General features: G+C 44.2%; 1 protein-coding gene across 2 annotated transcripts in view; it reads right to left on the bottom strand.

Annotated features, from left to right (window-relative positions):
• Nucleotides 1-17,963, bottom strand: part of LOC146863901 (urea transporter 2-like) — a 65,087-nt gene extending 47,124 nt beyond the window's left edge. Inside the window, exons 1-2 of one of the 2 annotated variants that reach the window (XM_085629100.1) lie at nucleotides 17,396-17,516; nucleotides 8,483-8,647 (exon numbers count right to left, since the gene is read on the bottom strand). In XM_085629100.1, coding sequence (XP_085485226.1) covers nucleotides 8,483-8,647; nucleotides 17,396-17,398 — 168 coding nt within the window. In that variant the 5' untranslated portion in view covers nucleotides 17,399-17,516. Of the gene's footprint in view, nucleotides 1-8,482; nucleotides 8,648-17,395 lie in introns of both variants that reach the window. The other variant, XM_085629110.1, reaches the window with a different exon arrangement.
• Nucleotides 17,964-20,202: the final 2,239 nt, after the last annotated feature.

The raw sequence follows: 20,202 nt of genomic DNA, 5'->3' as shown, positions 1-20,202 counted from the left end.
TGCAATGGTACTCCCACTGCGCTATCAGGAGCTGGAAAGCTCAAGGGTACTCATTTCCCTACCAGGAGCTAGAAAGCTGCAAGGGTACTCTTTCACTGTCCTTGGAATGCGGGCCTTAGTCTTTCTGGTGATGACTAGAGTTCATTTAATATTTTAGAGAAGTGCCTATGGTGTACCAAGAGGCATCAGTTGTACTTACTGGGAAGGTATAGTGGTTTATCTGTTTTTTTGGGGTGTGACCTATTATCAAATAAATAAAAAATAGTCGGAATGTGTGTTCATCTGCAACACTTACTGTAGGCTGCGAAAGTTGGATTGCCATCTTCTTTCTAATGATTTGTCAAATGATGCTTATGAATACTAGCATAACTGCTGCATTTGAGCACAAACTTGGTGGCAAAAAAAACTAGACTCTGGATTGCTTTCTTTGTACAGTATAAGAAAAATCTAAATGTCAAACAATTTCAAAATAAAATTTGAATAAAAATGTTTAAAAAGAAATACCAGCAAGAGGGTTTCAGGTGCTGAAATGTGGATACGGTGGCCCTCAATATACTGTGTCAGGACAAAGAAGGTTTCCTGGGGATGAGGTGGGAGGAGGGGAAAATGTGGATCAGTACGAAGAAGAAAAAACAATTAATAGGTGAGGAAGAATGGGGGTGGAAGTGAGGGGGGCAACGAATGGGATTGAAATAAGGCCAAAACCAAGGTAAGGGAAAGATGCAATGAAGGATAGAATTAAAATGGATGACAGACTAAAGATGGGGATGAAACTGGTTGAGGCTATCTCCTGTAATACAAGAAGCACCACCAAAACCAGTAAAGCGGTTGCCTTTCAACGGCGTTTCCTGAAATTCTGATTGTCAATGTTTTTTTGCCATGCATACATTCTTTTTTTTTTTTTTTTTAAACACACAGCTTGCACATCAATTAACAGCATTGTTAAAAACAAAAACAAGCCAACTCCGTGTTAATGGCATGTGTGCACACAAGTGTCGTTTTTTTTAACCCAATTTACTGTTCATACATAGGGGATGCCAGTCAAGAGGCAAACAAAAGAAGCACCAAAACATATAGATATAAGCACAGTATTGCAGCAAACTGCAGGGATCTCAACAACAATTTTTTATTTTTTTAAACTTAAAATAAATAAACAAAGAAAAAAAAGTGATGGTGAAAAATGGTGAATAATTGAGGAGCTGGTGCCTGTGTGGGGGAGTGAGAATTTCAGGGGAAGGCTGCACATTGCAGAGAAAGCAAGAACACATGTGCACTTCCAGGGAGTGCAAAAACAAACAAGCATTTGCAATGCAAATAGGTCTCATTTGTGAGTTAGAGCTATTGACATTGTAAATGGAAATGTTTTTTACCTACATGTTTTATTTTTGGAGTGAATGGATGTAGTGTGCAAAATCCCTTGGAAAGGTCCTGCATTTCGTAATAAATATATTGAAATAGATGCAAAGTGTGGATTGTCTCAACAATTGCTTGGCACGTACCTCATGGGTGAAGTGTGGCCACACATGCACACTGTGGTGCTTTACTAATGCGAAACTCATTAATAAAAGTAGTTCTTACAGACTAACCAACGCGATCGGAATATGTGAATCCGAATCCTCACTTCTCTCATTTTCTAGACTATTTGACTCACTCTCCTGCATCTTGGTTATCCCCCAAACACTGGGAGGCAATGAAGTTTGCCAAGGACGCGGCAGCAGGGGGGCTTTGGGGGTACATGAAAATGTATTCATTACCTAGCTGTCAAAGGTCGCCCGGTGCTATTAGTTAAAAGTATGCAGATTTCATTACGATATTAAGAGTTCTTTACTCGCATCTGTGAGAAAAATCGGCATTAACTAAACAAAAATGCCAGAACGCGTGTCAGTTTTCACAGTGTTTTAGACAGTACTGGTTGCCTAGTTTCATTGCACTAATTTTTGTATTTACTCTTTTACACAGCATCCAAAGTAGGTTACCTAACCTCAAAGCCCTGAGTTGTTAAATGACCCATAGAAGGGAGTGTTTTACAGTTGAGCAAATGTGTCCAAATGTAATTTTGGTAGTGCCATGGAATGATCAGCCAATGAGCTACTCGATGAGCAGGTATTTAACTACACGTTCAAAACGTGCGGTATTGACACTGTTTGTTTGTACACAACCACCTCTCTGAATGTGTTTATTAACACAGAGCTTCATCTACCAGACAGTGCTCACAGAGGGGCGACTAAAGCACAGAACAAAATGTATTCATTTATTCTGAGTGTGAAGGCACCCGGAAGGCTTCGGTGACTGCCCAGAAAGGCTAGGGATCCCAGCGCTTCTACAGACTGTTGTGCTCCTCTGCAAAAGCAGGGCACAGCTCAGAATCTGCCGCTTCTGCTAATAGGTGAGGGGGATGAGGTTGGGGCATGCGGAAGTTGCCGGCAGATTTCCAGGTTATTGAAAGTGACGAATCTGCGGTGAGGCAATGGAGACCGACTTTTTCTGTTTGTCTGCACCAGTCTATTTCTCTACCATGTACCAGGCTCACTGTCATGTATCCATTTATCTCTTTGTTAGAGGTGCGCGAGCCAATATATTAACAGGTAGAGCCACCCGGAAACAAGCCAAGCCTATACGAGCTAGTGGGCGAGCTGTGAAAATGATCGGCATGTTAATCATACAGTAAACATGATGTAAATGTGCGATAATGTCTCTACAGAATTTTTTAAAAGTGCTTTTCTTTAGCGTGTCACCTCAGTACACAAGATTATACCACTGAATTGAGAGGAAGTTATTAAAAGTGCTCGTTTTAAGCATGAGTTAAAACACTGCCGCTCCTCCCGCCCGACAACAATGCCATTTGTGAACCAAGAGGCGTGAGTTGCCATGCATTCCCCGAATGTTGCCTAGAGTCTTATTATATTTGGAGTAAGATTAAAATCTAGTTCATTAAACACGAGAAGATTTTGTACAGCACGCATCTTGAACTCGCATATTTCAAGGTGGCAATAATAAAAATGAAAACGGAAGTGCTGGCAGTCAAGAAAACACAAACGGGAGTGGGGGTGGGTGAGAAGTCACAGACTGAGGGAGGGGGCGGTGGGGAGACAGGGAAGAAAATAGTGTTAGGAGTAAAGGGGCCAATAGCCGTGGAAGGATACAAATGATGAATGAGGAGGGACTAACAAGCCTCAAACCAATCGGAAGGCAGCATTTAAGACAAAAGCCAATGGGCAGAGAGTGGGCGGAGCTTCCACACAACAGTATATACTGCATGTCCTGCAAAGCGAAGGCAACGCATTCGCACTGCAACGCTAGGCGAGACCTAAAAGAAAATAGTGTCAGGAGTAAAGGGGCCAATAGCCGTGGAAGGATACAAATGATGAATGAGGAGGGTCTAACAAGCCCCAAACCAATCGGAAGGCAGCATTAAAGACAAAAGCCAATGTGAGAGAGTGGGCGGAGCTTCCACACTAGAGTATATACTGCATGCCTCGCAGAGCGATGGCAGCGCATTTGCGCTGCAATGCTGGGCGAGACCTAGAAATGTAGTTTCCAGTGGCGGCTGTGCTTGGACGAAAAGGGGAGAGCAGCACGGGGGAGAAAAACAATATAAACATTTTTTTTTTTAAAGGTAAAAAAAATGGCGACCCCCCCCCCCCCCCAAAAAAAACATATTACTTACCAGCTGATCGTCCACCACTGTGGTGCTCTCCTGCTTCTGTCGACTACTAGCAGGGCACAGGCTCCCAGACTACCCCCTTCTCCAATCCAGACGCCGCTCTCATGTTGGGAATACCCAGCTTGAGAGAAATGCCAGGATTGGTCTGAGCGGCCTGGTTTGGTGCTCAGACAGAGCCTGGGAGTTTGTCTGTTCTCCACCCGGCTGTGCAACACAGCGCAAGTTTGAGAAATACTAAGTAAGCATGTCGTTTGGCCATCCTAAAACAGCCGGTCAAACCGACATGCACATTTAATGGTGCCCACCACTCCTCCTCCCTGTTGCTGTCAGGATAGCAGAGCCCCTCCCTAGACCGGCTCAGTGCTGAAAAATAAAATGATAAAATAATGTTATTTTTTTCCTGTTTGCACTGCTGAGAGAGCACTGGGGTGACGCTCTTCCGTCTTAACGAAGGAGCCGCCACTTGGTAGTTCCCTGGTGTCCAATTAAAGGATGGTAAGATGTTATGTGCTAGGAGAGAAACAAACAAGAATAGGGAGGAAAAGCATCACATAGGATGCAAGTAGACGAGACAAATGTGTGTTTACAAGTCCACAATAAAATGTATACAACTAAAACATTTTTTAAATGTGCCATAGAATGCAATGTAGAGTTTGGTCTAAGAAGTTTTGGGTAAAGGTTATTGTAAAAGAGGTTATTGAAAGAGTTGTTTTAGAAAACAAGGTTATCACATTCTTAGGCTTTATAAGTATTCATGGGACGGGTAAATTCCAAGAGTAGTTCTGTAGCCAAAACAGTTGCTAAAGTGGGAAATTGTCTAAATATTTGTAAATACCCATGAACTATATTGTAAAGGGGGCCTTGCGTTTTTATGGCCCTCCCTATTCTAATGCCCCATTTCGTTTAGCCAATTTATGATAATATGAATAAAAATGTGGCTTTTAATACTGAAATGACATTTGGATGCACATCTAGACTCCAATATGGTTAGCAAGGAGGTTTGCAGTTCAGTCTCAAAACGTTGATGGGACTCGTCCTATGCAGTTATCTTTGATAAAAAGAGGCATATGAACTACCTTAACGTGGTCAGATAACGATGCATCCAGGACAGATATATTAGGAGCACTTGCAGAACTTTCCATGTATTACTATAATACCCAGCAAGCATTAACAAAGCTAATAAGTCTGGCTTTAATGTGCGAATTCTTACACACTGAACTTTAAATCTTGATCTGTTGGCTTTGCCATCGCTTGTTTGGGGGCTCTAAATTGTCTACCCTTGTGTTCATGCATGTATAAACAGGTGTATTTAATTCATACTTGATTACAGAGTTGCAACGTCGTTACAAGGGGGGGGGGGGGAATAAAAAATAAACCACTGACTTTTTTTGTTATACAATACATGTGATAAGGACGTTGGGTGGCACCAAAGCCCAGCATGTGCCTTTTCAAAGAATTGCCAACAAGGGTCAGTTTAAATCGGATGCCAACTACAATGTTTACAAAAAGTCAATAAAATGATAGAAATTCACAAAGAAAATATTGGATGTTCAAAATCAATTAAGCATTAACATGTTTTGAGCAATGCCCATGAACTATGCCACTCGGCTACTAATATTCGATTTTCACCACTCAAGTGAAAAATATGGCTTCACTGCAAGCTCTTCTGTTGAACAACATCAACTTGCTTTTTTTAGCCACAGTTCCTACTATGTGAAATGTTTTGGGCAATTACAGGTAACACGTCATGGGGTTTCTTTTGCCATAATACATATTCTGCTTAAATCTACATATGGCCCACTCTAATCTCATTGTATTAGAGTTAACCGGAAACCATCACAAAAAGTTTCTTATTCTATGGCCGAGTGGATTCATTCGATAACGAGGCAAACACGACTTCATACCCAGCTTTAGAAATTTTACTTTCACCAAAATTCATCTCCTAGCCCAATTGGAAATTTAAAAAAAAGAAAGAACAGGACCTCTCCTCTGCCCAATATGCTTTTGGTTGAGGAGATGACCAACTCCGTTTTAAAAATAGTCACCCAGGGTTTCCGACCAAATTAGTTCTTTCAATGAATCGAGGATTTGGGGGGTGGTGAAGTAGGGAGTGAAGACTGCCTCAAGTGGAAGCCAACCAATAAATGCTGCTACATTACAATGTAAATGTATTTGACAAGATAAAACTCCATTCCGAGTTGAGCTTGGCTAGAAGATGGTGGTAAAATGAATAAAGAACCAGACAAAGAATTGAGGAAGGTGATCCAAGTGAGCAGCTCGCAGGGAAAAGCTGAGTGACCAAACAGTGAAGGAATTACTTTATGGACAATATGGCGGTTAAAGTTGGAGATTAAAAAGTAGAATTTAACAATATAACAGCATATAGTAGTGAATGAAGATTTGCCTTCAAAGTATTCAGGGGAGTCAAATAGTTTCCTCGTTCTACAATATGCAAGATCAGATAGTTATACGAGGATGCTATCAATATATCCAGGTCTCCCACATTCCATCTACTACTTCTACAATTATCAGAGACTAGAGCCATTGTTGTCAACTTGGCTGCATTAACTACCAAGTAATTTGATTATATTCATACGGTGCGATAAACTGCTCTGTAGCTTGGCTCGCTGTAGTCCAGCCAACTTTTGTAATCTCCACACTGAACCAAGCTTAGTGAGAGTGAACAGACTTTGTGGTAATGACTGGGCCACAGAAACCACCACCACGTCCATGTCTGCCGTATAAAGTCTGACTAACATGGGAGCACAGACACACATCTAAGTTTTAAATCTCGGTTTGTAAAAGGTTTTTGGATAGGTTAAGAGGTCTTGCATGGTGCGTCGCAGTCAATCCAGACCTAAAATGTGGAGTTCACCGATCCATCCCGTGGCTCAAGCCAAGGTGGTGTCTTGGTGACCACACTTTTTTAGCCAGAAATTAGTCTACATATTTTTGACTATAGGTTATTTTAGATATGACACTCGAACAATTTCATAATAAATTCAGATTTTTTGTTCCAGTGGTCATTTTTAATTAGCACATGCACCATAGCACTGCACGTTATTTTAGTTCACATAGTTGGAACATATATCAGGGCAAGAGGTTTTGTAGGAGCATTGAGATCAGGTTCCCAGCAGGGCCTGGTGGCTCAATACAGTGGCCTGTGACCCATGTCTCCTAGAGGTCCAGAGGACGAAGCTCCGCCAACTAGGGTGGGCTGATGGGCTCTATACTCTCGCCGGTTTATGAGCAAACTATCTGACCTTCAGGTTCACACGATTCATTCTCACGATTCTCACGATTCTCATTAGGTATCTGTTTAGTATTATCAGACTGTCATGTTAGTTGTGGTGTCTTGGTGTAGCCTATACAGTTTGCAATAAGTCAAATTCATAATGCTTACTGTGTGGCCGAAGACCACTAAGGAAAGGTCTGGAACCTCTACGTTAATGTGATGACTATTGGGACAGTAAAGCCTCATCTCGCAGTCAACATAGCATTTACAGATCTGTAGGACAGTATACGGGACCGGGCAGGATGTCTCGTGGGGTGTGCTGCATGCAAAAAAGGTATAAGGCAGCGCCAAACATCGCACGGTTTAAATTAGCCATAAAATCAGTTTCTAGACTGGGACAGCAAATAGAACTTGGGGGCATATTATCATGCACGGCGTTAAAATGATCGCCGCTTTAGCAGCAGAAAACTGCCGCTAAAGCGGCGATAATGGGCTTGATAATATGCCGCAGAGAATTTCAATAGAAGCCCAGGTTGACACCAGAACATGGGCTTCTATGGGAATTCTCAAGGGCATATTATCAAGCCCGTTACCGCCGCTTTAGCGGCAGTTTTCTGCAGCTAATGCAGCGATGATTGTCACCCCGTTTCTTGATAATATGCCCCCTGGTTTCTTCAAGAGGGAATTATTGGAGGAAGAAATTTTAAAAACCTTGCACTAAACAACTGATCTACACAACTCAGCCACTGTGTACACTTTGAAACTTGTGTGAAACCAGATAATTGGCAAACAACCAGTGAACGCAGCTTTAACCTTGGACAAGATCTACAAGCAAATTGTAGTAACTTCCACGTGCATCAAGTAAGGTTTTCGAGGAAGGCGCACAGACTGCCTGGGGATATATGTAGGTTATTAAATGGAAGAGACCCACAGCTTCCCCTTCAACACTCAACTGAGTTGACGAGAGGGATCCAGGTCTTCAGAGGTCTCTTTCTAGTCTTTCCTTCAACAAACATCGACCTAGCTTCCTGGTTCATCAAGTGCAGTAGCATCAAGGGTCAGAAACCGGGAGGGCCCCACTGACCCCGGATTACTCGTCAAAGATCAGAAACCTCTTTCCTTCCTTGCACTTGTGCCGCTAGCAGTGGGTACACTGCCAAACCATTTCTTCCCGATATGCAGTGTAATCAGTTCAATAAAGGGGGGAGGGAGGGGTACAAGGGTTACAACTTGCACAATTAATCATAAAATACTGGTGCAACAGCTGACCTTAATATCCTAGCTGGCAAGGGTGGAATCCGTCAGTTTCACTGCAGGCGCACAACATGAAGGAAGCAGACACAAACCTGCAGGACACTGCAGCGAATTTTCCAACCAGGAGGTTTGCGCTTCGAAAAGCCACGGTTCATGCAAGGCGCATAAAAAACCACCAGAAGCGCTGCCAGAAAGCATTGGCGAGCCACAGTCAGCGCACCAGACAGAAAGCCAGCTGCCCCCACAGGGAGGGACCGTCGAGCCCACCACGCATACGAGCCAGCTCGGCAGCCACCGGGGCTCGGGGCCTGCAGGAGGTGTCCGCATACCTGGGATCCTAGTTTATCCATAAGAGGGGCGCCTAGAAGCGCGTCGGCATCAGACAGGGGCGAGCCAGCGTCCTTAGTCTCGGATTCGGAGCGCTCACAGACACCGAAGGATGCGTTTGCCATGAGTGACTCGTGGAGGGCGCATCCGTTCATCCTTGTTCCAACCTCAATTGTGTAAAGTGCAAAAATATGCAAAATCAGTAGAAGGAAAAAAAAAAAGTATACTTCGCACGCGCAGGCTCATTCATTGCCCGCTTCAAACACAGGTATTCCTCATTCGACTGAGACTGGCAGTAATACGGTTTGTGTAATGAACGCTGGCTCATTACAGATTCGTGTTTTTATTATTTGCTTATGTTCACGAGATGCACACAGTGTTACTTACCTCCAGACTCTTAACTCTAACCAACCTAATACCAACAACCCCCCCCTCCAAAAAAATACACACACAAAACACACACATTAAAATCACCTCATTTTTTCCTTTCTCCACATCTGCAAACTGTTGCTCCCATTTTATTGGCCTGGACACTGGAATTATGCGAGCTGCGGTGCCAGCGTTCACCACATAATTAGGCATGTGCCACATACTCCATCATCTACTGGATAGTTTGCAGATTTTAATTTAAAATTCTCTCTCTCTCAAACAGAACAAGAGTTTCTAAAAACACCACGTGTTGCCACTCAATAAACGGCATTTCGCAAAGGCTGACTGATGGCCTTTCAGTTGCTTATTGCTGTATTTTGTTGTTTAACTGGTGCTAATGAGGTAACGCCTTTGCCCAGGCAGTGTTAACATGTGTAGAGATGACAATACTTAACTAATACCATTGCAGAATGTTCCACAGCACACCTCATAAGTTGCCTAACCTTGCCACATAATTTAACGAACTATGGGGTCTAATTTGGTTGCCACCATTGCACAATTCAAGTGCCACTGTTTATAGGGTTGAATCGCCAATCACTGTGTTTGCACAGCCAACAAACTCCTCGGCTCCCCCAAATCACTCAAAAGGGGAAGAGTGCAGCATTACCTCGGACACGGCTCAAGACCCTACAGTGATATGCAAAATACAAACTGAAGGACCAATGGGCTGATAGTCCATGTTCGGCCCAAAAGTTGGCATGGTTTAGAGAGCTGATGCATGCTGCTCTTGAGGAGGGTCTGAAAACTCGACCCATTCCTCTCCAGCAGAGCACTGCATGCCAGAACTCCAAAACCAATGGCAGTCCTTGCATCACAGCAATACTGCGATTGGCCATGCATGTCACAAGAAGGACCTACTCGACCAATCAAACTTCACACAAAGTGGCAACCATTTCATGGGAAATGCACCAATGACGGAGAAAAGCATCAGAGGCAGAGAAAGACGTGAGCCAGATAGACTCCCCGGGCTAGTGTGGGACCACGTGAAGCCACCTGTGACGTATTAAATGAAATACCCCAGATGTTGATGCTGTAGGACAGTTTGTGAGCCTAAACGTGTTAATTTGAAACTTGTGCCCACTCGGACTATAATACTGGCCCAGGTAGTGTTGGGGGTGCACCGATGCCCGGAGGAGTGGACAGTAGCCAACCTTAATTACAAGCCAATTAAGGACCACCTACATCAACCGAAGGCATGCAAGAATTGACCTGAGCCACTCTTTTCGGGTTTGAGAGAACAAACCTCAGGTCGGACTTATTACATATTTTCATTAAATGCAGAAGTAACGCGATTTCACACATTTTGACATAGTGTTCATTAATTCCGGTTTACATTTAATATGACAAATTGAGGAACAGCTAAACATCGCAATCTCTTAACTAACATTTTTTTATCCTGGTTGCCCCCCTCTGGACCTTACAGCTCCAGCTCCGTGCCTTGGGCCCGAGCGAAACCTTCTGGGCCCCTCAGATGCAAACGTCACAAGGAGAACTCATCCGCTCCCTAACAGGGAATGGAGCCAGGGCCAACATGTATGCTGAGCCCTCAAGCAACCATGCCAGAGTCAACTCAAATGAGGGTTCAACCCCTAGACTTCCGGCACCCTTCGGGAGATGGGCCTGGTCAACCAAGCCCTTCCTTGGTTAAAGCATCTACTCCCAGCAATCCCAGGGCAGTGCAACTAGAGTACCCCAGAGGGCAAAGGCCAATTGCCATAGTCCTACCCAACAGACCATAGTACCACTGCCCGACTTGAGCTACGGTTTAAAGCCAATGTATTAAGAATTAGCCTGCACTTGTTCCCGATGCCAAGGTGTCTGCCTGCTTTGTGGCCAGACACTGCTCCACATTCACCACAGGCCTGGGTGGTTAGTCGACTTGCCACGTCTCTGGATGAGTCCATGGACAGGTGAAAGGATGGCAGAGTCAAATGATGGATGGATGAGTGAATGTGTAGGAGGGTGAACAGGTGGATGGATGGCAGAGTGGATGGATATAGGTAGAGTTGACGAATGGATGGCAGAATGGTACACTGATGCATGGCAGAGTGGACGGATGGCAGAGTGGACAGATTGACAAATGAATGGCAGTGTGAGTGGATGTTTGGCTGGAAGGCAAGGTGAATGAGTGGCTGGATGGCAGCGTAGATGGATGACAGAACGGATGGCTGGCAGAGGGAATGTATAAATGACAGAGTGAAAAACTTCCAAGTGGATGGATGGCAGGATGGTAAAGTGAATGGAAGGATGTCTGGCTGGATGTATGAATGCCAGAGTGGATGGCTGGAAGGCAGAGTAAATGGATGGATGACAGAGTGGATGAACGGGTGGATAAATGGCAGAGTGGATGGATGAATGGTAGAGTAAATGGGTGGGATGCAGAATGGATGGGTGGCAGAGTGGATAGATGGGTGGATGAATGGATGATGAGTGGATGGCAGAGTAAATGGATGGACTGAGGAGTAGATGAATAAATGGCAGAGTGAACTGGTGGATAGCTGAGTGAATGGATGGCCAAATGGATGAATGGTTGGATGGGTGGCAGACAGGATGGATGGTAGAATGGGTGGGTGGCAGAGTGGATGTGTGGATAGATGGCAGAGAGGAGAGATAGAAGAGTTGATGGAAGGATGGATGGCAGAGTGGAAGGATGGATTGACAGGGGGATGGCAGAGTGGATAGATGGATGGAAGAGTAGTTGAGTGGAGAGATGACAGAGTGGATTGATGAATTGCAGGGTGGATGAATGGATGCCAGAGTTGAGGGATAAATGGCAGAGGTGATGGATGGTAGAGTATCTAGATGGATGGATGGAATGGGGAAACATTAAATGATTGATGAAAGAATTAATGTAAAGATGAATGGAAGGTGGGTGGAAGGGTGAAAGATGTAATGAATAGATGCATTGATTAAAAAAAAAAGACAAGGAAGCTGCTCTAGCAAGAGTGCAGCTCATTTGCTTCGCTTGCTTGGTAGCAAGAGTGCAGCTCATTTGCTTCGCTTGCTTGGTGGCATCAGTGCTTTAGTTCAAAGTGGGGGCTATTTTAACTTTCTGGCTACTTCATTGCTTCCAGCGGCCATTGCTGTCCACTGAGTTACATTTTAAACCAAGTGATTGCAAATACTTTCAACAGAAAATATATGTAAATGAAGAGGGCACTACCAGAAAACGAGCCATAAAGCGAAGAGAACTTGTGAAGAGCTCATGGGGGATAGGGAGTAGCAGTGCGGCATAGTTTGGCCAGTTGCCATCATTTGCTCGCATGGAGTTCTGGTGTCATAGGAATCAGTGAGCCATTGCGCTACCTTAAAAACCATGCTGAACCCTTCTAGGTCCAAAACTGTTTTACCATGAAAAGCCGCTCCTTCACAACCTACTGTCCACAAGCAAGCCGCTCAGAAGATCCAGCTTCTCACTGAAACCATGATTTTTCTCCATATCCAGTGATCAATATTGCAGGTGGGATTTGTCTAAATGTACATAGCAACTGTAATAAGTACATTCCTTTGTCATGATTAACACATCGGCCGATTGCATGCTAACAAAATCTAACTATTCCAGATTTTTGGAGACAAAATTCATTTCAATGCGACCATGAAGTGTTGAAGCTGCACAAATCAATTTTTTCCTCCCAGGTTGACTGATCAGGGAAAGGCAAGACTTTAGGCAAGTAACTGTATGGGAAATGTTCGTGAATTGTACATATATATATATATATATATACACACACACACACACACACACACACACACACACACACACCTCAGAAGGGCTTAAGACCATGCATAATCTTGTAGCTGCTAGTCCCTCCCCCACCCACACTGCAGAGCCTTTTTTGATGTCTGGAGAGCTTAAGCCTGCATGACATTTTTCCACAAAGGTATCCAGGCCAAATTTGTCCTTTATTTCCTCCTGGAGGGAACCGGGAAAATAGCCAAAATACAGCAACATGAATTTCTGTATTTTTTTTTTTATTAGGATAAGATGCTGTGCAAAAAAGCATACATTTATTTCTAAAACAGCATCTATTCAACATTTGCTCCACTAACAGAATAATCTGTTCAACTTTCAGTAACAAGCAGAGTTGTTTGAAAAATACATCTTTAAAACAGATCTTGTGTTTTTCTAAGCTGTAGCTGATTTGTACTATTTTTTGTGGTTTCTACCAAATTGCAGTTTGTGGCTGAAACCTATATGTTTCTGAAAAGTACACAAAATTCTGAATTTAGCAACAGGTCATTTATGTAGATCACTCATGGTTTTCTCAAATAAACTGATCAGAAATAGAGTAAAAACAATATACAATAATATGTAAAATATGTGCCGATGTCATCCATACTTTTTTGCTCTACCTTTTTGGCCCTTATGGCGGATTTACAAATGTAATGTACGTCAGTCATAGCCTTCTAGTCGCATGGATATATAGTTTTTGATGGTTGTCCAAAAAGAGCTTATACCGATTTTTCATTATGTACTGACCGTGCACCAACATATTTGGTAAAATCTAATGAATGAAAAAGGAGTATGATGGAAACATGCATTCTTGAAGTGTGCTCAAGAAACTGAGTGTAGGAAAAGTGGTTATCTGTACAACTCTGAACTTGTGGTTACTCATAATACCATATGATTCTGAAGGTTATTTTGCAAAAATGTGTTTCCTTGCATGCTAGCTTACATTTAGAAGCCAGAAATAGAGAGAAACTCAGTATATCATAACAAATATTCTACTATTCCATGTTTCCCATTAAAAATGGTACACCACTTCTGTTGCTAGACCGTCCCTCAGGAAACTATAGGTCCTAAAACGCAATGAAGAATCGTAAACTTTTGACCGTGAAACTAAACCCATTTTGGTGATGGGCTAGCTGGGGTATTTGGGCCCGTCCTGCATGGTCACTACTGCTAAACGAGATGTGGTGAAATGTCACACATAAGTAAGGGAGCCAAACATGGGGACTGGATGATTCGAAATAAAAAATGTCAAAACAATGTTCATGTTGTGCCTTGGTCAAAGTTTCCAGGCCAAGTAAAATCCTATAGATTGGTCAGAAAGCGAGAAGGAATGAATGGCCGGAGCCAAGGCAGCAGCTGTCCACTTAGGCAAATGGAACGTTAATCTATTTTAACGACACCTTGGGTCACTCGTGCTGTCCATCTACCCCCACTCAACATGCAAATGTCATGTGCACTCTCAGGGGTGCAGCTATAGGGAGAGTGGACAAGCAGCATGTGAGTGGGCGATGAGAACCAAGCATGAACAAACAGGTGTGTAAGGAGGGGCACATATCAAAGCACACAGAGGAAGGAGGTGGCCTGGTTCTATTTTTTAACAGGAACTTTTTTGTAGTATCCCAAGCCAAGTTACTGACACCCAAAAGTTCGCGTGTATTAGTCAGCAGATCTCAGTTTCTTAGACTGGTTCTTGAGCCCTTTAAAAGAAGTTCGACAGGTTCTCGCGACTTAAAAGAAGTAGATCATTTTCTCTGAATGCCTTGACAGGTTACACTTTCGCACACCATCTCCATGCCTTTTGCGCACGTAATCACATGCCACATACATAGGCTTCCCATCATATCTTTGGCTATTACTACGATGACCAGAATCTTACTGGGGTTAACATTCTCTGCCCCCAACAGGGACACATTTGTTCTCTTACTTCCTCTTTCTCAACAGTACCTTTTGAGTGTTTTCGTACCCAACAGCCTGACCATCCACTCTCCCCTGTATTTTGACTATCGGACAGAGCGTGCCCCGAGCGCCATACCAGGGTCCCTAGAGCTTAAGCAAAACACCAGACGATTGTGGCCACAATTGTTGTACCATGTATGAACGCTCTGCTTAACCATATTATGTACATATCATGGTGTTAAATATTCACCTTGTTCCAGGTGAATCTTGTAGGATCACAAGGTCTTTCAAATTTGCACACATTGAGGTGTTTAATATGCACCACAAATGTGGGTACTTGGTGGCATGACGCAACAGATTACACGTTTTATCATAAACCGTAACCTAGCTGTTTATGTATTCCTCCACAGGTGAAGTGACAGTAGACCCGCTTTGCACCTTACAACGCACCACTGAGTAGTTTTGTATTTCACTTCTATACATAAATTTGTAGAGCAGAAGCAATTCTCCCAGGTCCTTACGAAGGCCAATACACCACTTCTGATAAGAGTAAAAAGGCAGAAACATGTCGACCTACTCCAGTGACACACCTCTTGAATGTCTTTTCTTTACCCCCGACCCAGGCATGCATGAACAAAGTTGTACGCTTGTGCTGGAGTTAGTTTTAATCACCCCTTCACTTTCTTCACACTCTGCATACCTCGCCACCCTTTAGTTCATCACAGGGTTTCTACAAACTCTCTGATAACAAAGAACTCCTCAGTGAGGGTGTTGTAGCCCACACCATGATCAGCTGTCACAGGGTGGGGAGTTTCCACAATGATGAAGCAGACCACCTCTGGTGGAAGAGGAATTTGTCCTTAAAAAGGAACATCCCCATCCAGGTCGGCTACTCTCTCTCTCTTTACCTCTTTAAGATCCAGGTGTTTCCTGTGTGCTAGTGATAATAATTGGAGGGAACACCTGCAGGTCTATACATCTCCCCCGACCCTCCTTGTTGTGCTGACAAGACGTCCTTGCAACCAACATCACCAAATATGCCCTGCCATTCACAATGAAACACACATGAGAAATTATTTATGAAAAATACATTCTTGCCTGCTGGTAAATTGACCGCTTGCAGCTGGACTCTTGCTGGTGGCATCACACAAAGTGATAGGGGAACAGCCCCGGGAAATGTGATGAGGGGTCCCGCCATCTCTCAGGTATTCATTGGTGTTGTTCTCAATGGGGTCCTACTGAAGGGTTAAACACTCAAGCTGCAGGTGCCCTGATTGGGAAAGCAGAGTGACTTTGCCCTAGAGTTTACCCATGTGTTAATCCATGCCATCGCACGCATTCTGCAAGGCATGGCTTGGAGGGGGTGAAGGGCCCCCTCCAAAACAAGGAACACCGCTTTCCCGGGACCGCGCTGAGCCCCTGGCTCTTGCAAGACTTTGTTAGGCGATTTAATGTCGTGTACTCCGTTTCTAGAAGGTCAGTTAGTTCCAAGTGAGCCCGTTTTATTCACAGCACGTCAGACAGACAGACTTTTCTTGCCCACAGGATGCTGTACAACACTGGGGCTTAGGCGCGTGCTGGAGCAGCCCAGAGGTCCTGTCCCGACTGCGCCGAAAACTTAAAAAAAAAAAAAAACAGCGTGTTTCCACGGACCGTACAACTCCAGGGTCAATGCGCCTGCTGCTGTGACATTCCATGCCGATTACAGCAGAACCCTGGTTTTACTGTCCATGGGCTGTAACTGGTACATTTCGATCTTCGAGGGAACGCATTTTGGGGCATATTATCAAGAAAGGCATTCAAATTATCGCCGTTTTAGGCGATCATTTTAACGCCGGTTCTTGATAATATGCCCCTTTATTCCTACACAGTGCTTAATTTGAGCCGGTGCTGAGCACCGGCACTTAATTGGTTTCCGGTGCTCGGCACCCGCACCGAATTGTCAACACGACACTTAGGGCAGTATGCCACAAGGTGGCGCTGCTCATGTAATTTAGAGATGAGCAGAACAAGTTGTTTAGGAAAACAATATACATAAAAAAAATGCTAATACCGGCCTCCTTCAGTTTTGGTGACCTGGGATAATCTGAACTGTTGCATTTACATGTGAAAGAGATGGTTAGTAGTTGTTTCGGCAGCAATGACAAGGGCGATGGGAGATGCAAGTTGCAGTGGCCTCCTGGTCAGAGCCCTGGCACTTAATATTTTACAAATTAAGCACTGTCCTACACAGACCACGCGCAAAAACGACAGCAATAGAGAACACGTGGAGCCTTTCCTGTGTCTGGGCGCCTTCTGGGCTAAAACCCACGAGTCACGCTTTATGCGATGAACAAGCTGCGTTTATCTTTTTATGACACTGCGCACCGTTCTGGAGCTGCCAGACTTAAATCGTCCGACACCTCCCGTGCCAGGCTGCACAGCAGACCCGTTTCCCACATCACTGTAAACAGTGAAAAGTGCCACCTGCCTCGCGTTACTGCAAGCGTCACACACAGAAAACCTACAATGTGGGGTCTACTCTGAACAGGGGAACAGGGGGGCGGCGGGTGATGGAAGTGGACTAAAGGAGCAGAACCGTGCCAAACTGCAGACACGCAGGACAACCATTCAGCAGAACAAAATGCATGAGGTTTTGTGGATGTGGGCGGCTTCATCTCTAAGAACAAAAAGCTAGAATAATCACTTATTTTATGTATATGTAGGCACAATTTACAATACATTTTAAATGATATGATACAATAGAGTTAATTTAATAGAAAGCAATAAATCAAAGTAAAACTTTTTGTCTTATCTAAAATACATGGGAAAAAAATAGGTAGAAAAGGCCAGGCTGTAAAAAGAGTTTAGATCTTACCATTGGGGCTCAATACGACTCCTGTCAACTAGCGGTTACTTTGCACTGGCGCAGTAACGCACGAATAGTGCTAGCGGTAAACCGCGTGGCTCAGAAATGGCTTTTATAGCGCCAGCCCCGGCCAGGCGGTAACCCTGTGCGAGTCCTGCGGCCCCACCCCTCCGCCACCGAGCCTGGGCTCAGAAGAGGGTGCCCGTGAGCCGCCTCTGCCCACCCCTTGTCCTTGACTATCTGCCAAGTTGCTCCGAGTTATTGTGTTTTTCCAGCAGCCTCGGGAGCCGCTACTGTGCTGCTGCCCCTGGGAGCACCGGGCAGGGAACGCGCTGCTGGCTCTGCTTATCACCGAGACACCACAGAGCGATGCCCGGACCAAACTCCCCTCTCTACCGCTACATCGAACTCTCCTCGCGCGACCCTGTATCAGCCAAAGCGCGCACCTGCGCGCCCCCCAGTAACACCCGTGCAAAGTTAGCGGGAAACTCAAATCAGCCGGATCAGTAAAGGAAGGAACAACCGCGGAGCCAAAAACAGGGATTACTGTCTCCAACCGCCGCGGCGCGTGACCCGTGGTGCACCAGGTCAGCCGCGAGACTTTTATCCAGCCGTGCTCGGAACTTCTGATTATGTTCCAGACCTGCATTTTAAGTCAATGACATAAAGCTTTCTGGGAGTTGTGGTCCTGGATAGTCCCAGTCGAACCAATCGGAACAAAGTCCGAGATTGCATTTCTCGTTTAAGGGAAAAATGATTTTTAGTGCAGTGGTGCAAGTGAAGTCACAAGCACGCGGCGGCTGTCTACAACACGGGTGCCCATCTGCGGAGCCAAGAGCCAGGGTCGTCACTAGCGGCCACAAGATAATGCAAGGGGTCAACCTGGGGTTAACGTTTGACAAAAGGGTACCAACTATTGGCACTACTATTCAATTTTCTATGTGCCATTGTTGATTGCATTTCACACACTGCTTAATTTGTATCAAAATAAGTGCCAGGACCCTCGTCAAGAGGCCACTGCAGCTTTGGGCGACCAACTGGCATTGGTGCAAATTCAGGGCAGTAAGTGTAAAAATTCAGGACAGAGGGTCAAAATTCAGGACAAAAATTCAGGACAGAGGGTCAAAATTTAGGACAAAAATTCAGGACAGAAGGGCAAAATTCAGGACAAAACTTCGGGACAAAAGGTAAGTTTTACAGACACATCAGATGAAGTTGCGCGATAGTATGGAAGTAAGTAAATAGTCTAGACAACCACTTAATTACAAGTCAAAAAACGTTTTATATTAGGTTAAGACTATCATATGCGTGGAGCTTTGAGCAACTGTGCAGGTCTTTTTGTGGTATTTCATATGATAATAATCTATTTACATGGTTTGCACTGGGATGTCCAGTCTGATATTTTGCCTACAGCTCATGGTCCTGGGCAGGCATGTTTGGTGAGAGAAGTGGTCAGGAAGACCGGGTCGGATAGACTTGCAAGGCCCATAATTACGGACAAAAGGCGTCCGAAAAGGGACCCTCACGGACAACGGACGTGAGGTTCAAATTACAGACTGTCCATGAAATTTACGGACGGTTGGTCACCCTACTGCAGCTTGCACCAGGCATTGACCCTGCCAGAGTTGCCAATGACAGTAAAAACACAACTCCCAGCCATCTCACTCCTACACGTCGGACAATTCAGACAATGCCAGGCCCTCAAAGCTGTCAGAAGGGCTTGGGCGGTAGGTATGAGTCAAATCAAAATCTTTATTCAGTCCAATTAGAAATAGACCATAAAAGAACATAAAATACAGTACGAATTGATCATGAATAAAAGTTACAACTATTAAATTAATGTCAACATTATATAATAAAAGTTACAACTATTAAATTAATGTCAACATTATATAAAAAGCTGAAGCATGCTTTTAAAACTACATTAAGTCAGTGAATAACCAGGTTAATGGACATTCAGGGATACAGTTGATATGCAAGTGTCCGAGGCGCCCAGACTGTCCTGAATCATTCAATCCAAGCCAGAAAAAAAGGGAACAAAAACCTCAAAAAAGGGTCTGCTAGGTACTCCTCTTGACGCGTAAGTTGAAGGGGTGCCTCTACCTTCAATTAAGAATAGGTTCAATATGACTCGTGCCTACATGGGCAGCGGCAGACACTGAGAGTTAGTCTCCTCTAATACATACTAGCCTGCGTTCAGTCGTCGGTAGATATTAGTCATTGTAAATGTGTATTGCATTAATGATCCACTGGTGTTTTGCTTATCTCTAAACGAGACAAACAGCGCTGTAATGGTGATGGTGTTCACAATTAAGTGCCGGTGCCAGCACCAAAAACACTGGCTCAAATTAAGCTCCGATTTCACAACAGTATGTAGTCTATCCATTACTTTCAATTTTTTCTATAAACATTCCCAAAGCCTAGAACAAACTTTGCACCGGTCATGAAATGAAGAGAGACATCAATCTTGATTTTCACTGCAAAAAGGGCCAGATGTACGACCTGCCAAATAGCGACTCACAAATTGCGCCGCTTTTGCGACTCGCTATTTGGCATGTACAACATTGTCTTGGACACTGTTTGCGTTTGCCAATGGGGTTGCAAAATGCGAGGCTCATGAATATTAATGAACCACTCGCATTTTGCCCCTTCCAAATACCGAGTCGCTAAACAGTATTTTGCGAGTCGCAATTTATTTGCGACTCGCAAAATACTGTTTGTACTTGGGCTCATGGTTTTTTAGCGTACGCAAACGAGTCTAAGACCCGTTTGCACACGCTAAAAAACCGTTGCACATCTGGCTCAAAGACTTCTAT

Source organism: Triturus cristatus, chromosome 2_1 (assembly GCF_964204655.1).
Source record: "Triturus cristatus chromosome 2_1, aTriCri1.1, whole genome shotgun sequence".
In the NCBI taxonomy this organism is placed as follows: domain Eukaryota; kingdom Metazoa; phylum Chordata; class Amphibia; order Caudata; family Salamandridae; genus Triturus; species Triturus cristatus.
The sequence above is the reverse complement of the archived record's forward strand: the minus strand, read 5'-3'. Positions and strand labels throughout refer to the sequence as shown.